This window comes from Triticum urartu, chromosome 3A, assembly GCF_056163025.1.
Source record: "Triticum urartu cultivar PI428250 chromosome 3A, HENAU_Tu73, whole genome shotgun sequence".
NCBI lineage: Eukaryota > Viridiplantae > Streptophyta > Magnoliopsida > Poales > Poaceae > Triticum > Triticum urartu.
The window spans coordinates 668,991,090-669,012,393 of record NC_141875.1 but is presented as its reverse complement, the minus strand read 5'-3'; the positions used below and the strand labels follow the sequence as shown (position 1 = coordinate 669,012,393).

The 21,304-nt window shown below is 44.1% G+C and overlaps 1 protein-coding gene and 1 pseudogene across 1 annotated transcript; both read left to right on the top strand.

The window, feature by feature from the left end:
• The first annotated feature begins 6,990 nt into the window (after positions 1–6,990).
• LOC147981305 (uncharacterized) lies at positions 6,991–8,902 on the top strand (annotated as a pseudogene).
• A 7,465-nt stretch (positions 8,903–16,367) lies between these two features.
• LOC125529378 (glutathione S-transferase 3) lies at positions 16,368–17,795 on the top strand. Its single transcript, XM_048693793.2, has 3 exons — positions 16,368–16,573; positions 16,690–16,738; positions 17,156–17,795. The coding sequence occupies exons 1-3, from the start codon at positions 16,424–16,426 to the stop codon at positions 17,596–17,598; spliced, it is 642 nt and encodes a 213-aa protein (XP_048549750.2). The 5' UTR covers positions 16,368–16,423; the 3' UTR covers positions 17,599–17,795.
• Positions 17,796–21,304: the final 3,509 nt, after the last annotated feature.

The following is a 21,304-nucleotide window of genomic DNA, read 5'->3' as shown; positions in this document are numbered from 1 at the left end:
TACATCCATCAAGAATACACATTATACAAGCTAGACATGGCAAGAACAATAACATAGCATGCACGGATCAACTACAACATCCTCGGCAAAATCGCTAACAAGTAGACAATCTGCCCAGATTCGCGAAATAGCAAAAGTAGAGCTCGATTGGCTCAAGCTAGGGTGCTCCATAATTGCAAACAAAGACATGGATGGATAGAGCACTACAAGATTAACAAAACATCCTTACTGATCATCCTCAAAAGAGGCACGGATCACTAAGAAACAACATGAACATATGGCATATTGAAATAAACAGTCCAAGGACTTAGTGGAAATGCTAAGTCCCTGAAATCAGCATTAACGAATGCACCACTTTGCAAGCTTGTGCTAGTCACCACACACATCACAAAAATACATGGGTTGCACCTCTGAAAAGATGGCAAAGCATATAACAAAACTCATGTAGAGCACAGGGGCATAACATGCACACAATAATCATGGCAAAAATGACAAATATCTAATTGGAGCAGCAGATCTGAAAATTAACTCGAATAGCATTCTTCTAACAGCATTTCGGGCATCAAGATGAACTCAAATGAAAATGATGCAATGAGATGAAATGATGTGCTCTCTGAGACAAACATTTTGATATGCTACACGCGCAAAACGAAGTTACGGATGCAAAGTTACGGCACGATGAACATGGGCATGTGGATCTGGGAATTTCGGGGACTTAGTGAAATTTCACCTCCGGAGAAAGTCAACGGGATCTCGTGGTGCGGGACGGCGCGGTGCAGATCTGGGGGTGGCGTTTGGATCGGGGGCGGGTGGATCTCATCCCGATCCCAAACGGATCCGAGTCGCCTGAGAAGAACGCCGGTGACGAGGCATCTCCGGCGAGCGGCACCAGCGGTGGCGCACGGCACCCGAGGCAGCCAGGCGCGGTGGTGCCGGCGTCGGCGAGCGGCGCGCCGGCGAGAGCAGCAGCTAGGGCGGCGGGGCGAAGGATGCGGCGGCGGCACGACGAAGCGCGAGGCAAGGCAGCGACCGACAGCAAGCGAACAAGGCAGCCGGCGAGCGGGGCGGGCGGGCGTGCGGCGCGGCGAACGGGCCCGGGGCGGCGGCCCAGATCTGGCCCGGGGCGGGCCGGCCTCGGGCCCCAGCGGGCGCGGAGGAGAGAGAAAGGCGGCGGCGCTGACGTGGTGAGGCCGGATTGGTCCGGTGTGGCGGCACGGGCATGTCCGGCAACGCGGGGGTTTTTGTTTGGGCGCGAGGAGGAAGACGCTAGGGTTTCATCCGCGATTTTTGGGAGGGGAGCACATATATATAGGTAGAGGGAGCTAGGAGAGTCCAAATGAGGTGCGGTTTGCGGCCACGCGATCGTGATCGAACGCTCTAGATGATAGACGGGGTTTAGGTGGGTTTTGGGCCAAATTGGAGGGGTGTTGGGCTTGGGCTGCAACACACACAAGGCCTTTTCGGTCCCTCGGTTAACCGTTGGAGCATCAAACGAAGTCCAAATGGTACGAAACTTGACAGGCGGTCTACCGGTAGTAAACCAAGGCCGCTTGGCAAGTCTCGGTCCAATCCAGAAATGTTTAACCCCCACACACGAAAGAAAGGTAGAAATGACCACCGGAGGAGAACGGAGCGCCAGAATGCAAAACGGACAACGGTGAAAATGCTCGGATGCATGAGACGAACCTGTATGCAAATGAAATGCACATGATGACATGATATGCAATGCATGACACGCAATCAATGACAAGGCAACAACAGCGAATAACTGGAGGACACCTGGCACATCGGTCTCGGGGCGTTACAATGATCCATGACAATATACTTTATTTCGGATATAAGAAAACATAATCCATTACGTTGTCTTCCTTGTCCAACATCAACCTTTTAGCATGTCATATTTTAATGAGTGCTCACAACAACAAAAGATGTCCAAGATAGTATATTTATATGTGAAATCTCTCTTCCTTCAATATTCTTTCATGAATTTTTCAAGTGACCAATACAATGTTTGCTAACCTTCAATAAATTTACCACTTCTACTTCTTATATGTGAAGTCATCACTCCCCATGGGATAAGCATATGAAACATATATAATTTCAGATTTATGATATTCGCTCACTCAACTATGTACTCATAGGATATAAGTGAAGCACACGAGTAAATGACAAACTACTCCAAAAAGATATGAGTGAAGATCAATGAGTAGTTTAAATAATTATGTAGCTATGTGAAGACTCTCTCTCATTTAAGAATTTCAGATCTTGGTATTTTATTCAACCAGCAAGCAAAGCAAAATAAAATGGCATTCTAAGAATGGCAAACATCATGTGAAGAAGCAAAAACTTAGGATCAACCGAAACTAACCGATAGTTGTTGAAGAAGAAAGGTGGGATGCCAACCGGGGCATCCCCAAGCTTAGACGCTTGAGACTTCTTGAAATATTATCTTGGGATGCCTTGTGCATCCCCAAGCTTGAGATTTTGTGTCTCCTTAGTTCCTCTCATATCACGGTCTTCCTAAATCTCAAAAGCTTCATCCACACAAGACTCAACAAGGACTAGTGAGATAAGTTAGTATAAACCAATGCCAAAACCTTATCATACTCTACTGTAGAAAATCACTAAAGTTATTATTTAAAATTTCATACTAAATGCCTCTGCATATTTAATAGCCCCATCCTCAAATAGAATCATTAAAGAAGCAAACATATGCAAACAATGCAAACATAACAGCAATTTGCCTAAACAGGACAGTCTGTAAAGAGTAAAGCAAGATCCATACTTCCCTAGCTCCAAAAATTATGAAAGAAAATTCCCACTGTAGTAAATTTATCAGATCTTAATATGCAAAAGGTTTCAACATTTTATCATATTCTGACTTTTCTAGGGAATTATTGCAACATCGGTAAACTTTCTGTTTTCAAATAGCAACATGAGGACCTGTAAAATAGGCATAGTGAAGGCTATCAATGCCACTTTTATTAAAATAAAAGATGCAAAACATTGTTCTAAATAACAGAAAGAAAATCCTAACAAAATAAATTGACTCTCCAAGCAAAACACATATCACGTGGTGAATAAAAATATAGCTCCAAGAAAAGTTACCGATGAACGAAGACGAAAGAGGGAATGCCTTCCGGGGCATCGCCAAGCTTAGGATTCTGGTTGTCCTTGAATATTACCTTGGGGTGCCTTGGGCATCCCCAAGATTAGGCTCTTACCACTCCTTATTCCATAGTCCATCGAATCTTTACCCAAAATTTGAAAACTTCACAACACAAAACTTAACAGAAAACTCGTAAGCTCCGTTAGTATAAGAAAACAAACCACCACTTCAAGGTACTGTGATGAACTCATTCTTAATTCATATTGGTGTAATATCTAATGTATTCCAGCTTCTCTATGGTTCATACCCTCCGATACTACTCATTGATTCATCAAAATAAGCAAACAACACATAGGAAACAGAATCTGTCAAAAACAGAACAGTCTGTAGTAATCTGTAGGTTTCGATTACTTCTGGAACTCATAAAATTCTCAGATAAATTGGTGGACCTGAGGAATTTGTCTATTAATCGTCTGCAGAAATAATTAACTAAATATCACTCCCCAGTAAAAAATGGCAGCAATTCTCGTGAGCACTAAAGTTTCTGTTTTTTACAGCATGATCATAAAGACTTCACCCAAGTCTTCCCAAAGGTTCTACTTGGCACAAACACTAATTAAAACATAAAACCACATATAAAAAGAGGCAGGATGAATTATTTATTACTAAACAGGAACAAAAAGCAAGGAACAAAATAAAATTGGGTTGCCTCCCAACAAGCGCTATCGTTTAACGCCCCTAGCTAGGCATGATAATTTCAATGATGCTCACATAAAAGATTAGAATTGAAACATAAAGAGAGCATCATGAAGAATATGACTAGCACATTTAAGTCTAACCCTCTTCCTATGCATAGCGATTTTGTGAGCAAACAACTTGTGGGAACAAGAATCAAATTGCATAGGAAGGTAAAACAAGCATAACTTCAAAACTTTAAGCACATAGAGAGGAAACTTGATATTATTGCAATTCCTACAAGCATATATTCCTCCCTCATAATAATTTTCAGTAGCATCATGAATGAATTCAACAATATAATCAGCACCTAAAGCATTATTTTCATGATGCATAAGCATAGAATTTTTATTACTCTCCACATAAGCAAATTTCTTCTCATGAATAGTAGTGGGAACAAACTCAACAAAATAACTATCATGGGATTGAAAATTGAAATCAAGATGACAAGTTTCATTGTTATAATTATTCTTTAAAGAATATGTGTCATCACAATAATCATCATAGATAGGAGGCATGCTTTCATCATAATAAATTTGCTCATCAAAACTTGGGGGACAAAAAATATCATCTTCATCAAACATGGCTTCCCCAAGCTTGTGGCTTTGCATATCATTAGCATCATAGATATTCAAGGAATTCATACTAACAACATCGCAATCATATGGGCCTTCAGTCCAGGGCCCGGCTGCCATATGGCCCTGGTATGGGCTCTTGGCGATACCAGCCACTTTATGTGTACAACCCCTGTATAACTACTGCTGAAGACTCGGGGTTACTAGGTGGCCCCTTGAGGGGGCTCTTAGTAGTGTTAGTGACCTTGTTGGTGCTGGCAGGCGTGCTTGGATCTGCTTCGTGTATATATACATGGTATGTTCAGTTGCATGCTGGCATCCACCTCAAAGGCTGTGAGCATGCACAGTTGTCGAGGTGTGACAATTAAGTTGGCAGCAGTGACTTCTTCGTTGAAAGTAGGGCAACATTGCATTGCCCCTTAATTTTGGTGGTGCTCGTGAGCACACGGTATCGAGATTCAGAGTGAAAACTATATGTCTGACATGCACTGGCTATACATGAAAATGGTGGTGCTCCACATCTTCTCTTTGTTGGATCCATCGTTTGGAGTTTGCTCGAACGTTCCTCTTCAGGTTGAAAACCAAAAATCTATCCTCCGTGGATGGATATATTGACGGCAGCACTCGCACTTCAACCCCTTCTTAGAGAAGTTTGTTGAGTCACTTTTATCAAAGTGATGGTTCTACTGCATGATTGAGTTTGCTTGGACTGGTCTTTTAGAGGTTGCATTTTTGTCATGGTTTTCTATTTTCTTTGTGTGTAGTGTGTGCCCTTATTCTCTTGATGTTTACTTATGATGCTTTTATTCTCTTGATGCAACATTATGAGTTAATAAAAATGCCCCTTATGAAAAGAGGAGTCCAATACTAGGAATGAATCCGGATTACAGTGCTATCTAACCAAATCCTACATGTTTGGTTTTTGGTTCAAAGGAGATCACGAAATTTTAAGGATTCTATTCCTAAAAAATATTTACTATGGATCATGTTCAATATACCGGATTGAAGTACATAATAAATTTCTGTATGCCCCACTTTGTATGCAACTTTAAAGGAGTATTTCCACTGGTCCATCCTTATGTAAATTTTTATTTGAGTTTATGAGTTATGACAACTATGACACACACTTTAGGGCCTCTTTGGTCGCATGATTTTGAAAACATGATAATAGAAAAAAAACACCAGAGTTGTGTTACAAAGGATTAGGTGTATGGCATAGTTGTCAAAAGAATATCTCCATTAGGTTAGACTAAATGGGAATTTTCCTTTAGAATTGAACGCAAAGTAAATCATTTGAAGAAAAATCATGTGATTTTTAATCCTACAAACCAAACAATTTTCATAGGAGAGAATTCATTTGAACCAAAGTAACCATTTGATCTTTCAAAAGATTCATGTGTTTTCTCTATGCTACAATCAGTCAACATCTATTCCATATTTTTGTGCCATACTAATTCATGTATGTCCGACGTGCCATGACATCCAAATCCTATGTATTTTCAAATTCTTTATTTTTATAAATCTAAAAAATCGAAAAGAACACTTGGAAGAAATCACGAGTGTTCCCATCCTCCCAAATTCCTTGAACCATCCAGGCTCATCATTGCATATGTCCGATGGTCCGATCTTTTAATGAGAGTATAGTAGCTCTATGATTTTGATACAAAGTTTTCTCTTATCTACTAAGATTTTTTTATATTGAGTTCGTACAGAAGCCAAATTGCAGGTTTTCCTTTGAAGTCTTACTCCCTCTATTTTTAAATGCATGGTCACTTTGGAAAATACATTTTGCATCTATACAAGGCCATCAACAGTAACAGAGGCATATTCTCAAAAACAATATTGTCAAAACTAAAACAGTAACGGAGGCAAAAATTGATGACGTTGTCTCGTACTAGCAACCCATGACTTAACTACTCACATGCATGCAGTAGATGATAATGACACTCTCGACTACTTCCTCCCTCATCTCCACCCAATTTCCTCTAATTTGCATGTGCCCTATTAATTATCCCGGTAAACAAGAAGACACGCTAGCTTGCCAAGCAAACATTAATTTTTACATTGGTACCTGTAATTCGAGTTTGTGACCTTGTCTAAGTAAATGGAGGGAGTATTTAACTTTTCATATAAGAAATAGATTTTATCCTTCAGCTACCTAATAAATATTTCTATTTGTAGTTTACTCAGAACTTCAGTATACATAGGAATACAATCCTCAGTGTTTGATAATTTTGTCCTCATGCCCACCACTAAAGTAAAAAAATTCAAGATTACATATATATTTGCAAGTATTTTGATTTGACACCTAAAAATCACATCAACAAATTTGTCTAAAAATATTTTTATTTCATAATATAGTAAGTAATGCTTATATATATGAATATACAAAATGTTGAATTTCATAAACAATCTGATTGGATGCATTAATTCTCAAGGTTATGGATGCCTGACTTCATACAAACTACATGTTTTTTTTTTTTGGGGGGGGGGGGGGGGGGGTATAGTTATTTATTTATCTGTATTGTTCTTTGTTTTGCAGACTCTCCACATAGATACTTGTGTAGTGAGATGAATACGACAAGGGAGAAGGAAATGTTGCTACAGGCATGTAATAACTGCACGGTGCGTTGGATCAACAAATATCTGAAACTAAGGAAGACAGTAGACAGTGTAGAAGGTTATGTCATCATGGTGGCTGTGTTTATCATGGTCCTTGCCATGGAAGCACCCATGCGCCGTCGAAGTCGGAGCATCATTATAAGATACGGAGTCGGGGTGTGTATATATTGACCTTCCCACTCCTCTACTACACAGTGGGACTCATTTAGACCGGGCAAATCAAGCATGAGTTGTACCCGGTGTGGGCAATGTTTCTGGCCATGCTTTTTGGCGGCACAAGTGCTATTTCTGTCCAGAAGCTGGACCAGAATAAGCAACACATGAAGCTCTATTTCGACGCCTTCTTGTTACTTCAGCACAGTGTTACCCGAGTTTAACCGTATTCTCGGTAGAGAGGTTCCATACTTCCTTTGCATATACTATCCCACTGTATTTCTATTGGGGTGTAGAACTGTTGAACAATGGGGCGCGGCATGGTTAGCAAGCAAACCATCGTCAGAGAATGGCATCAACTGGCTGGCCCGCTACATGAAGAGTGAGCACCAGCTCAGCACTTCGTACAACCCTCGTACCATGCAGGGATACAAGTACCTAGTGCTGCTCCACAATGGGAGCTCTAAAATTGGAGAAAGTGAAGTAACACTGGATAACATTTGGTGTGACAATATCAGTCATCTTACAATAGAGCTCCTCCTATTTGTCGTCTCAAGGATCTATGTCTCTCATTCACCTTGTTCCATCTCAAGGTTCGACGATACTTTCGCTACAATTGTCCTGAATGCAAGCTTGACAAGACTCGTGATCTTGTTTTTGATGGATTGTTGCAAGCGGAACAAGACTATGAAAGGGCATTCCAAGTGATTGAAGCAGAGCTAGGTTTTCTCTACGACTTCTTCTTCACCAAGTATGCTTACATTATGTATGGAAAAGAGGTATGGTGGTGTGGTATTTCACTCAGCCTCACATTTCTCAGTGTAGCAGCAGGCACATGGTCTCTTAGTGTTTTGAACACATATCGTTCTATGAGCCATCATTTTGTAGAAACTAGCGCACGAGACATCCTGGTCACGAAGATAGTGTTGGTTGCACTATTAATATTTCAGTTACCACAGATATCCTCATATTGTCTCTCTGACTGGGCAAAGGTATCCTTGGTTTGTAAGTATGTAACGCATCCGTCGTGGCAAGGGCTATCAAGAACTCAAGAAATGGACTTCTATCAAATGGAACATCTGCATTGGTGAGAGTGAGACACAAGTGTGAGGAGCTACATTGGGCATGTATGATCAGTCAGGAGTTTACAACCACTGACAGCATACTAGTATGGCACATCGCAACTAGCTACTGCGAGATTTCCGAAACCATAAGGCGCCCAGAAGAAAATGATGTGCCCCGAAACCAAGTTCTTGCATCTAGCTTGTCCAAGTATTGTGCTTATTTGGTCGTGTTTACCCCGACATTGCTTCCAGGCAACCCAGTGGAAACCGAGTGTACGCTGTATGAGCTGACGAAAGAAGCGAAAGGAGTGCTTCAAGGTCTCATCTCACCAAGAGAAAAGTATGAAAAGCTTAGAGGATTGCGCAATGTCACAATAGAGACAATGCATGCGCAACTGTTGGCCAAGGGTGTGATGCTGGGGAAGGCACTAGAGAGCATTGGAAATCATAAAGTCCGGTGGGATGTATTGGCAGATTTCTGGGTCGAAATGTTGGTCTATATCGCTCCGTCTGATAATGTGGCTAGTCACATAGAACTTCTTGCTGAAAGTGGCGAGTTTGTGACTCATGTCTGGGCTTTGCTCATGCACGCTGGCATTCTCGAGCGGCCTGCTCCAGCTGCTGCCGCTGCTGCAGTCCCCTAGAGGAAGGAGAGCAAGAGCAATGTCTAAGTTGATCAAGGAGCTACACTCTCTGTCCATGGACTGTATATCTTATGCGATTTGTGTAATTATTAAGACATTGCGTGTGTGATGATTGTGTGCTTGTTGAGTTGCTGTATGATTCTGGTCATGTGTTGTACTTCCGTTATGAAGCTGTATAATCTGCTGAACGCTTGTATTAATAGTATCATAATAAATGGTTTGATTGTGCATGTATCATTGGTCCGTTGCAGTCGGCCGGAGCAGGATTTTGTTGCTTCGGCAGCACATCGCTCGTGGCGTTGTGTTGTGAACTTGCTTTGTTGGGGGGTTGCTTGTTTTCGTTGGACTAGAGATAAGATTTCTCGCATACATTGCAGGCAACCCGTTGTATGGTTGTATCCGTAGAATCAGATGGTTTGGCCTATAGCTAGTTTCTCCAATTTTGGCCTCACTAATAAATATAGTTGAGTGGTTTTTCCATGTGTAGTGGTGTGTCCGAAAACACAGGCCCCTCCTCGCTCCCGTGCGGCTCCCCCGGGGTCGCACTGGAGCGCCCAAGTCGGTGATGATAATATGTGTTTCCTGCTTCAGTTCCGGTCATGTTGGCCCTTGGTCCGACGGGCATGGGTAGGACTCTCTCCGGTGAGGTGCTAGTCGGCGATGGTGTGCTTCCGCCTCTGGTGATGGTCGTGATGGTGACTGCTCCGGCCTGTGACGGTGGCCTCGCTATGGATTACGGTGGCCCCCGAAAGATCTTCGCGAGGGTTCGTCCCTCCAGATCCGGTGGTTGACTTCAGCGGTGAGATGCAAATTATAGACGATGACTTGACGCAAAGAAATGGTTGTGCAGTGGCAACGGTCGCATCGCATATAGCTGCTGGGATTGTAAAAAAGTGGTGGCGACAACACTTGAGTGACTTCGATGATGGTGCTACTCTGGCACCCGGTCACGAGCTCTGGGGTGAAAGTCTAGGTCTGACCCAAACTGGTTACACTTGACAATGGCGATGTTTTTACATCCTACCTTGTTGAAGGCATTGCTAGAATATGCTCGAATTGATTTTTTAGGATGAAAACCTAGATTCTGGCCATGTGGTTGGATCCGGTGACGACGATGCTTGAGTGTCGCTCCCTTCTTGAAAGTGTTGCTGTTGAAGAACCTCGTCGTCTGTGTGGTGTCATGAGATGATTCAAGCGGATATAATCATTGTTGTAATTTGCCAAACACGGATCTAGTCACTTTGGATTTTTCTTTTTTTTTTGGCCTACACATAGCTTTGGTCATATATGACTTTACTATTTGTTGGCATGTTTCTATGTGCGTGTGTTGATGTTGGCTATGTGCATCCTTGCTATGCATAGATTGGGTGTACTTTTTGGGTTTGTATTTTTAATGCTCCTTTTGAGTCAATAAAATTCATCTTTTATCGAAAAAAATATTGAGTTCAAATCGATAAAATGAGTCATTGTTCTTCATAAAAGCAATATAGAGTAGATACATGCTTGAGCTAACTCCTTTGCTTAGTAGCCACCAATACACATGGTCTGTTGGGAAACTAAGAACATCTACAGCCAGACTTTGTAAGTCCCGTCCCTCAAACGCTCGCGGGCACTGACTGGTTACGTTTCAAATTAGCCATTTTGCATTCGTTTTTTTTTCATATTTCATCCCTTATATCCATACAAAGCATGTAAAAGAATACTACCCTAGTTATTCTTCGTCGTCGAAGATGTCCACGACGACGGTGCCGGGCGCCGGCTGAACAGGCAGGTAGGAGGGCTCTAGCTCAGACTCCTCCTGCTCGACCTCATCCATGTAGGCGAATATCTCCGCCTCGTCCGCGGCCTCTTGCACCTCCATCTCCTGCTGGCAACGGCGTCTGGCCTCCGCAGCGGACTCCGACCGGACGGAATCGAGGATGACCTGCTGCTCCGCCTGTAGATCCCCGTCGCCAGTGTCCCCCACGTCCTCCTCCTTCTCCGGCTGATCCCCCTCCTCCTCACAGTCCTCCTCCTTGTCCTCCTCCTCCTCCTCCTCCTCCTCCTCCTCCAACTCCTTCTTTGAATCCACTGGATCCGGAGGTAGCCTCGCGTCTAGCCGGGATCTGCTCAAGGAGCTCGATCCTGCGCTCCGGCGTGAGAAATGGCTCACTCCTCACCCGGTGGTGTGGGGGCATGGCTACTAAGCGGACGGGTGGAGTGGAAAGTGGCAGCGGCGGCGAACAGGAGGAGGAAAATGTGGATGGATGGTAGGGTTTTGGTGCCGCCGGTCGATTTAAATAGCCGGACAATGCACTACGCAGCCCGCCGGAGCTGCACCACGTGGCGCCACCGGTCCGACGGAGGAGACGAGCTTGGAACCGTCGGGTTTGAGGGTGTTTCCGGCTGGGACCCTTTCGTCAGTCCGACTTACCGGGCGCGCCCGGGCGCCCTTATATCCGCCCCATATTTGGGCTGGATATGGAGGTGCCGGTCAGACCGGGCGTTTGAGGCCTTGAGACGTTCGTCTGGATCGAAAAAATGTGACAGGACAGTGACCGTGTGGCCCGTTCGGACGTATGAAACGGGTTTGAGAGGTCCGGCTATAGATGCTCTAAGGCATACAATGCGATGCCTCCAGGTTTGTCCGTTGCTCGGAGTAGAAAATCTTGGTGACAGTCCAGGAGGCACTGTAGTGGCCGGCGAGCAGCGCCTCGTGGTGACATGGTTCAGTACAAAAGTCGTTGCCCAGCTGAGGTCTCTTAGGCCTTGTACAATGGGAGGTGCTTAGAGAGATGCTTAGAAAAATAAACTGGGTTTTTTTAAAACATCGGTGCCTATTTTTACAGGAGAGACGCTTAGTTAAGCGTCTATCCTATACAAATAAGCACCGGTGCTTAAGAAAAATCTGGTTTATTTCTCTAAATACTTTTCCTAAGCACCTCTCATTATACAAGGCCTTACGTGCCGATCGAGTCAATTGACAATTTGAAATGCTGGACATTTTTATATACAGGAGGAGTCGACAGCTTCGTTAGCAGCCTCCCTCAAAACATAATATAACAAATTTATTAATTAGTATTCATGGATCAGATCATTTTTTGAGCATCAGTATAAACACAAACGCTCATATACATGCGCATACACTCATCCCTATGAACGCACACACGCATACCCTACCCCTATGAGCATCTCCGAGAGACTGAGCCGGCATATCATCTTGAGATTTACGAAGTCACCGTAGATGCCTCGTCGTCGACGGAAACGTCTCCTTCCACTGAAAGCGCATCGCCGAAAATCCTGAAATAAATCCAGGAATAATGCAAGTACCAGGATTTGAACCCTGGTGGGTTGGTGAATTTTTTAATTAATATTCATGGATCAGATCATTGACGGTTGTTCGGAGCTAGCGATTTGTTTTCTGTTTCTTTGTACGCCGTCGTCAAACAGTCTACCTCAAGAAATGATTTTTTTTCCTGGGTTGTGTGGTGGGCCGCCTCCAACTATGTACCCACGCCAATCGCAGATACGAAACTCGTCGACACGGATGAGGCCACCGTCATAGATGGTCTGGTAATTCGTTGCGTGATGGAGCTAATTTTGGCATGTTGCACACTTTCTACCCAGAGATCGTAAGATAGCGTTGTTAGCACCCCCCCATATGCGTGATGACATGAAACCATATGCGTGATGACATATGTTGTTTCAGTGTGAGATGGCAAAAAAGCTATGGCCGGGGTTAGGACTCCTCGAGCGCATCAATCAAGCAATACAAGTGGATCGGTCAGGATCAGCAATCCTGGAGTTCTTATTTCTAGAACCAGATTCATCTTTGCATATTATGCCAAGTTTGAACTACAAGGAGGTACTGGCGGCCGGATGTTGGTATCTGTGGTGGTTGCGACGGCAACATACACATCATGAGTCTTGTCTTCCTCCTTTTCGATGGACTAGTTCAGTTTTGGCAATTGTTGCAAATTTTATGAAGTCTCGGTCTTCATAAAATTTGCAACAATTGCCAGAACTGAACTAGTCCATCGAAAAGGACCGAGACACGATTGCTAAATTTTATGAAGTCTCGGTCGGAACAAGGATATGCTCGAGCATAAATGGAAGACCCCGGAACTGAAACTTACTAAATTAAACGTAGATGCTTCCTACCATGCAGAGGAGGGATCCGGGGCGATAGGTGTTGTCCTACGGGACGATAAAGGCCGTTTTATTGCTGCTCAATATAGATTCATTCCGGTGGCAGCTGATGTATCGGCAGTTGAGGCCAGGGCAATGCGAGATGGTTTAAACTTGGCAAACAGTTTGGGATTTAATAGAATTGAAGCGGAATCTGATTCTTTGAGTGTGATGAATTATTGTCAGGGGCAAAATCAATGGTGGGATGCAGCAGCTGCAATATTTGCAAAATGCATTGATACAAAAACTTCAATAGGGAAGGTCATCTTTTTACGTTGTTATCGTGATGCTAATTCGGTAGCTCATGAGCTAGCTAAATTCAGTTTTTGTAATAAGAGTGATGATAAATGGTCTGATGAACCTTCGGATTTTCTTATCAGCCAATTACTAAACGATGTAACTATTCTGTGATTTAATAAAGCTAGCTATGATGGCCTCCTCCCCCCCCCCCTTCAAAAAAAAGAACTTATTAATTAGCAGCCAGGAGCCAACCACTCACGATGGCTTGCCTGCGGGGCCATTAATTTGTTTTCTATTTTCTGTCTTCTTTATAAAGGCTATTTTCTGTTTTTAGTACGCCCTTGATGGAGGAGGTGAGGGACATTGCATCACTCGTTGAAGGAGTCTGTATGTGCCCGTGGTTGGCATCTAAGTGCCGAGTCAATCTCGGTGTGTTTAGTTCACCAATGTTGCACCGGTTCGTAGACAGGACCGTGGTTGCGTGTTCTTCATGTAGCAAATACTTCGTGAACCAATGGGTGGTGCAACGTGAATCATGTATGTGGAGGCAAACCTGTTGCACTGCATAGGAGATGTACGGACATGTGTGAACGTAATTTACTACATAGCCCCCCATAAGGCTGCTATAAGTCATAGGGTTGTCGAACGGCGTGTCGTCTATGGTAGCGAGCTTAGGAGAAGTGACCATGGTTGAGTTCATAGTGGCTTGCAATGTCATGGCCTCAAGGAGTGATGCAATGTACAAGTTCAAAAGGACATGACGTGCAACTTGCAAGGGCTGAAAAAGACAAATGAACAGGGCGCCCAAGCGAACACGGATGACTAAAAAATGCTCTTTTATTGTTTTATCCCGCGGAAGTGAACATCATGATGTGAGAAGATGAAGAATGTGATGACAAGTGTGTTCAAGTCAACAATAACATGGATCATAACCAGCGGTGGAGAAGACATGGGCAGAACGTGGAAAGAGTCCGGGTCGCATGGACTACTGCACCGTGCCCTTAGTTTCAAGGTCCTTCACATAAAACCCGAATGATCAAATGAAATGGTACAATTATTACTAGAAGTGAATTGTTGAACAAAGATCAAATATGAATAGTAATAGGACTATAGGAGTAACGAGAATATGGCATAAAAGAATAGGACAATTCGAGAAAAGAGTAGGGAGTAAGAGGTGGTTGGATGTGGCAAAAACGACGAAGGACCCGTTAACCTTGACAAATTGTCGATAGATAGTATGGATGGAGAGTGAGTGGAGAGTGCAAGCACTTGCAAACATGTGTAACGTAACACCCGACTCCATGTACAGGGACCATCGAGGGGTGTTATCGAACCGAATAGCGACGGAGGAGTGTTGGGCAAGCCTAGTAGCGCAAATATTTGGTTACTCCTTTCATACATGCCACATGTTGTATTTATCAGCCAATTATGATTAGGATCAGTGGCGCCGCCAGGAATGGGCCAGACCACAGGCGATTTAGGACAGCCCCAGGACACCTTCGCGCACTGTAGCTACAATGGTTGCTACATGCAACAAAGGGATTGGGCATTTCACAAACACAAAACAAAGAGATTGGGCCACACACCCAAAGGCCATGGCCCGAGCTGGGGTATTTCTTTGTCGTTGATAAGGATTGTACTATTTAGGATTGTTTTCTTTTTTTGCAGGGGTTATTTAGGATTATTTTCAGTCTTGTACAATGTAATTATATTTAACTAACACGAGATAGGACTATGGCAGGAAAGTCAGAATCGTGTCTCGGTCCCTTGAACTTTAAGATCAGTAGGCTACTTCCACATTATTCCATCATGTGTGCCCATCGCGCCAAGACACATACACGGTTCAATCGGCGCCGTAACACCATTCCTATCCACCTACCACTAGGATGAAAATGAAACGAAATCGAATAGAACAGGGTAGTACCACATTTGTTTTCATATGTTTTGTGGAAGCAGAAACGAATACAGAACCTTAAAATTGAATATAGAAATTACTGGAAACGATCACAGAGCGAACACGGAGTGGACATGGCAATGGGAGCGGCTGTTGACCAGAACATAGAAACCTATTGAGTTGTAGAGAAAAATACAAGCAAAATAAGAAAATAATCAATTGTTCACATGGCTATAAAAGAATATCATTAGGTTAGCAATTTAGTGTATTGTTGTAGTAGTAGTACTGGACAATGTTGTGTGATAGTAAAAGTTGGGCCTTATATGGGTCATTTTGCTCAATGTGTCATAGTTGTGTTGTTTGGTGGTTTTGGCAAATGATCTAAATCCACATGTAGGGAGAGGGCAAGAGAGTGACGGGGAGTTATGGAGTGGCGATGGAGATGGATGGATAACCTTTCGTACGATGAAATGGTTTGCGCGAGGGTTTGCTCCAAGCAAGCAAATGTGTGGCTACGTCCGATGTTGGGAAACCTCGAGTGCCAGAAGGCGTTCGCTAGGTTGAGCGAGATTTCTGATCGCTCGTCACATATCATTTCCCTAAAATTTTACTCCTTTATTAATTTATTGCCCGAAAGTGTAGATCAGGACGCAAATATTTGTTTTTTTCCTTTTCATACTTATCGCCTACCATATTTATCCACCAATCATGATTAGGATTGTATTGGGATTTTTGACAGGTGTATCCCGTATAATCTGTTCTATTAATATAATAGGCGATATGACTATTAACTAATTTGATTCTATTAATTAATACGCGATGGACCCTCAAAAAAAAATTAATACGCGATGGCACCTATAGGGATTGCATTGCGATTTTTTGAGATACAGTATGTATTCTATCGCCACGTCATGCGGCACCGTTCCTACCCGGCTACCCTACCCCCACCACGTAGATGCAGCCGCGCTGTACCGGGCCCCGAGCGACGGCTGGCCGATATTATGGACGCCCGTCGGTCACTCTGACCCGGGCCCCGCAGGTCAGTCGCGCTCGGTGTGAAACCTCGTGGCCTGACCGGCTGACCCCGACGGCGCCCCAGGTCAGCACTCACCACCACCGCTCCCTCCGTAGCTCGCTCCATATAAATCGGGATGCAGGATAGCAGATAGGGGAAGCAGAGCGAAGCAGGCAAGAGGCGAGCAGAAGGAAGGGAGGTGGAGATGGCGCCGATCAAGCTGTACGGGATGATGCTGTCGGCCAACGTGACCCGCGTGACCACGCTGCTCAACGAGCTCGGCCTCGACTTCGACTTCGTCGACGTCGACCTCCGCACCGGCGCCCACAAGCACCCCGACTTCCTCAAGCTCAACGTGCGCTCCCTCCCCTACCTCCCCCTCCCCTGCTCCGTCCTTAATTAGAAGTTCTTCGCCAAGATCTGACATCCAGGCGCTAATTTTATTTGCCTCGCTTCCCTTGTTCGTTGCAGCCTTTCGGGCAGATCCCGGCGCTGCAGGACGGAGACGAAGTTGTCTTCGGTAACGATTCTCATCTGATTATTAACCCAGATCTGGTTTGGTAGATGCACATCAGTCTCACTAGGATTTTAGATTTACTGACGCCGAGTCACTGGCCAACACACGGCTCTCTGTAACTGTATCTTGTTCTTCTCTAATAATTTTATTTTATCCTCCTCCGCCGATCTATCCAAACTTGGAGTAGGATCTACTTATAAAATTTCTCGAAAAAGGTAGGAGTAGAATATACTTGTAATTTGCCTGAGATTAAAAAATTAGAGCGCGAGGATTTGGTCATAACAAATCTAAGCAAGATTCCGAGGAGCAGGTCTACGAGCAATTAACTAGTCGAGCAGAGCTTGAGATTTTTTGTTCTTGTTTTGCGTGGAGCGGAGCTTGAGATTAACCCCCCCAAATCATCAACGAATTTGGCTGCAGAGTCGCGCGCCATCAACCGGTACATCGCGACCAAGTACGGGGCGGCCCTGCTGCCGACGCCGTCGGCCAAGCTGGAGGCGTGGCTGGAGGTGGAGTCGCACCACTTCTACCCGCCGGCGCGGGCGCTGGTGTACGAGCTGGTCATCAAGCCCATACTGGGCGCCCCCACCGACGCGGCCGAGGTGGACAAGAACGCCGCCGACCTCGCCAAGCTGCTCGACGTCTACGAGGCCCACCTCGCCGCCGGCAACAAGTACCTGGCCGGCGACGCCTTCACGCTCGCCGACGCCAACCACATGTCCTACCTCTTCATGCTCACCAAGAGCCCCAAGGCGGGCCTGGTGGCCTCCCGCCCGCACGTCAAGGCCTGGTGGGAGGAGATCTCCGCCCGCCCCGCCTGGGCCAAGACCGTCGCCTCCATCCCCCTCCCGCCGGGCGTCTGAGGCCTCGCCGACGCCGCCGTGGGTTCGATTTGCTTGCTTGCTTAGCTGCGGCGAGAATGGAATAAAATCGCGATGATGGAATAAACAACTTTTTAGAGAGGAAGCTTGGAATTCTTGGCGTCGTTGATGATGTTGAATGTTGGATCTTGGTGTTGAATGTTTATGGCGCATCTGTTTATCCGGTTTTTGGCTTGAAATTTGTTGGTAGTTCGGCCCTTAATTGTTTGTCAGCACATTTGGTGGCGCGAGATCTGCTGAATTGATTACGCGCCTCTGTCAACCACACCGTCCCGTGCAGTACGAGTGTTTGCTGTATCGGGAGCTGGGCAATGGCGTTGCGGCTGTGGAATGGGTTCATGGCGACGACAGGGCTGCCAACCACCCACGTTCAGAGCGCACGCAGGGGTCAGGGCACGAGGCAGGACCACGATCCGGCGGCGATCTGAGGCGATCGGGCGCGTGGCGTGACGAGCGTGTGCGTGGATGGACCATGGAGTGCAGAATGCGGAACACGAGGAGAGTCGGGGCTTTGCTCTTGTTCAGCGCAGACATACCACACGCCCATAGCTTAAAAAACCGGACCGCTGTCACTGCTGGTTCAGGCCTCTTAGGTTCGTAGGAATTCGTTTGTAGGAATTCTATAGGATAGGATTTGTAAAGAAAAATTCCTTTAAAACCTTTTTGTTTGCAGGAGGAGAAAAAACATTAGGCTAGACTTAATGGAAAAAATCATATCCAGGCCTCCTTTGGTTTAAAGGAATTTCATATGAATTCTAGAGGATAGAATTTTTATAGGATTTTTTTTCTTTAGAGCCCTTTGGTTCATAGGAACGGATTCCTATTCCTACATAGGATTGGTTCCTATCCTCCATATTTCATAGGAAAATAAAAAAAGCCTAGACTTGATGGAAAAATTCCTTTGGTGTCAACCAAATGACATCTTATTTCCTATTCCTACTCATAGGATTTGAGATATATGTCATCTCATTTCCTACAAGATTTCTATTTCTATGATAATCCTATCCTATGAACCAAAAAAGGCCTCACTTCTTAGGGCCTCTTTGATTCGTAGGATTTTGAAAACGTAGGAATAGGAAAAGTGTAGGGTTGGAGTGGCATGCCCATTTGAATCCTATAGAATTAGCAATGATTGTTTGATGCCACGGGAAAAACAAAGGAAGTGTAAAAAGAGGTTGGAGTGGATGTTAAATTTCCTATGAAATGTAGTACAAAAGATTCTATAGGAAAAATTCCTAAGAGATCCAATCCTATGAATCAAAGGACCAATATAGAAAAAAAATCCTAAGGACTTCAATCCTCCAGGAATCCTATAAAATTCCTTTGAATCAAAGAAGCCCTTATAATTTTTCTATTCCTATAAAATTCCTATCCTATGAACCAAAGAAGACCTCAGTTTTTCACTGGTTCGACCACTGGTTCATCGGTTTATTCGCTGGTATTTTAATCATAAAAATAATAACTACTCTCTTCGTTTCTAAATATAAGTCTTTTTAGAAATTTTCATATGGACTATATATAAATGTATGTGGACATATTTTAGAGTGTAAAATTCATTTTTTTTGCTCCACATGTACTAGTTTATATTGGAATCTCTAAAAAGACTTACTCCATCGGCTTTTCCTTCCCATGGCCCTCTTCGTCTTTGTTTTCTCTTTTGAGATTTTCCGATATTCTCAATTGAAAAAGGACAAAATTAAAACCAAAGTAACTTAAAATAATATAACCCAAATCAATATTTTCCTAAAAACAATGTCTTGCGTTAACTCAATCAAATCTTCCCAAAGTAACATCTAAATTGAAATTTTCCTTTCCTTCACCTTAAAAAACCTGAATCGAATCAAAGTTCTCAAATACATTTATTTAAGAAAATCCCGGTAACTTTATTCATACTCATAACAATTACATGTACACTGATTTGGATCTGAAATTTAAGAAAATACAAAGTAACTCTTATGACTAAGAACTACAATGAAATCTCTTGAAAACACTTTATTCACGGTGTCAATCTCTACTTGAAGAAATACTCCAAAGACTTCGGTAAAGAGGCTGCAATTGAACTGGAGCAATGTTGTTGTCACTCTTTCACCCGCACAAACATTATGAATACAAGTTTTTGAAAGCGCCTTGAGTCGCTCACCCAAAAAGATGGGAATCCTTGATCGATGAATGTACTTGGGCCGAGGATGATCCCCTAGAAGTGCAGGTCGTCGAATCACTACATCTTCACCATGGTGTCGACGAATGATTTCACATCCACAAAGAATCAGACCAACAAAAAAGGCTTGATACAACAACATAAACTCATTAGATGAGAATAATCGGATCTGCGATGACAGAAAACTCTTTAAACTCATGGGACCGCCAAAAGAACATGAGGAAATTTTTCTCACAAAACTATGATTTATGTTTTGATAACATATTAATATCACGAAGATACCAATTACAACCGGCCTCTGCACCAACAAGATATCAGAAGATATCAAGGATGCACACAGCCAAAGCAAAATTAAAAAAAAGAAATATAAAAACAAAGATCCCGTTACAGTGATGAAAAACTCGCAACAACGGCACTTTAACCACCACCGAAGACAACATCCAGACAACAGAAGAGGTTCTCCAAAAATGACGCCTCCAAGAAGGAAACAATGCTCAAGCATTGTCATCGTCCGACCAAGGATCTTGAGTTTTCACCTTGGAGAGAGTCCGGGATCCCAAAAACAATGCCTTCGCAAGACCACTGTCAGGTATAACCAATGAAGGGCAGACCTTGGGCTTTCATCCTGGAGATCGCGGCTCGGTACTCGAGAAGCACCCCAAAAAATGTTGTCCACCTGTGTTGCTGCCCCCTCCTGCCAAGGCCGCCCCTGTAAGTCCTCAACACCTGACACACAGGAACCCGTGCCGCCATTCTTCAACGCAACCAAAACTCCTCTCCACCATTACACGTCTCCCATTGCAGCCACCATGACTTTCTTCACCACTGTCAATGCCATGGAAATCTATACTTAGACATGTCCCATGGCATCGGCAAGACAGCAAAGCTTCATGCCACACCCTTGATACGTACATTTGCATCATGGTTTTATATCGATATTTATTGCATTATGGGCTGTTATTACACATTATGTCACAATATTTATGCCAATTTTCTCTTATTTTACAAGGTTTACATGAAGAGGGAGAATGCCGGGAGCTGGAATTCTGGGCTGGAAAAGGAGCAAATATTAGAGACCTATTCTGCACAACTCCAAAAGTCCTGAAACTTCATGGGAGCATGTTTCAGAATATATAAAAAATATTGGGCGAAAGAAGTACCAGAGGGGGGCCAGCCACCGTCCACGAGGGTGGGGGCGCGCCCTACCCCATGGACGCGCCCCCTGGCAACCCATTGATGCCCATCTTTGGCTATATGGAGTCTTTCATCGAGGAAAAAATCATAAGCTATCTCACGGGATGAAACTCCGCCGCCACGAGGCGGAACCTTGGCGGAACCAATCTAGGGCTCCGGCGGAGCTGTTCTGTCGGGGAAACTTCCCTTCGGGAGGGGGAAATCATCACCATCGTCATCACGAACGATCCTCTCATTGGGAGGGGGTCAATCTCCATCAACATCCTCACCAGCACCATCTCATCTCAAACCCTAGTTCATCTCTTGTATCCAATCTTTGTCCCAAAGCCTCAGATT

What these genes read in the sequence shown, in the direction of transcription:
- LOC125529378 (XM_048693793.2), top strand. Translation starts at nt 16,424, where the DNA reads ATGGCGCCGATCAAGCTGTACGGGATGATGCTGTCGGCCAACGTGACC. An exon ending in CCGACTTCCTCAAGCTCAAC is followed by an intron (nt 16,574 to 16,689) that starts GTGCGCTCCCTC and finishes TGTTCGTTGCAG; the next exon opens with CCTTTCGGGCAGATCCCGGC. An exon ending in CGGAGACGAAGTTGTCTTCG is followed by an intron (nt 16,739 to 17,155) that starts GTAACGATTCTC and finishes ATTTGGCTGCAG; the next exon opens with AGTCGCGCGCCATCAACCGG.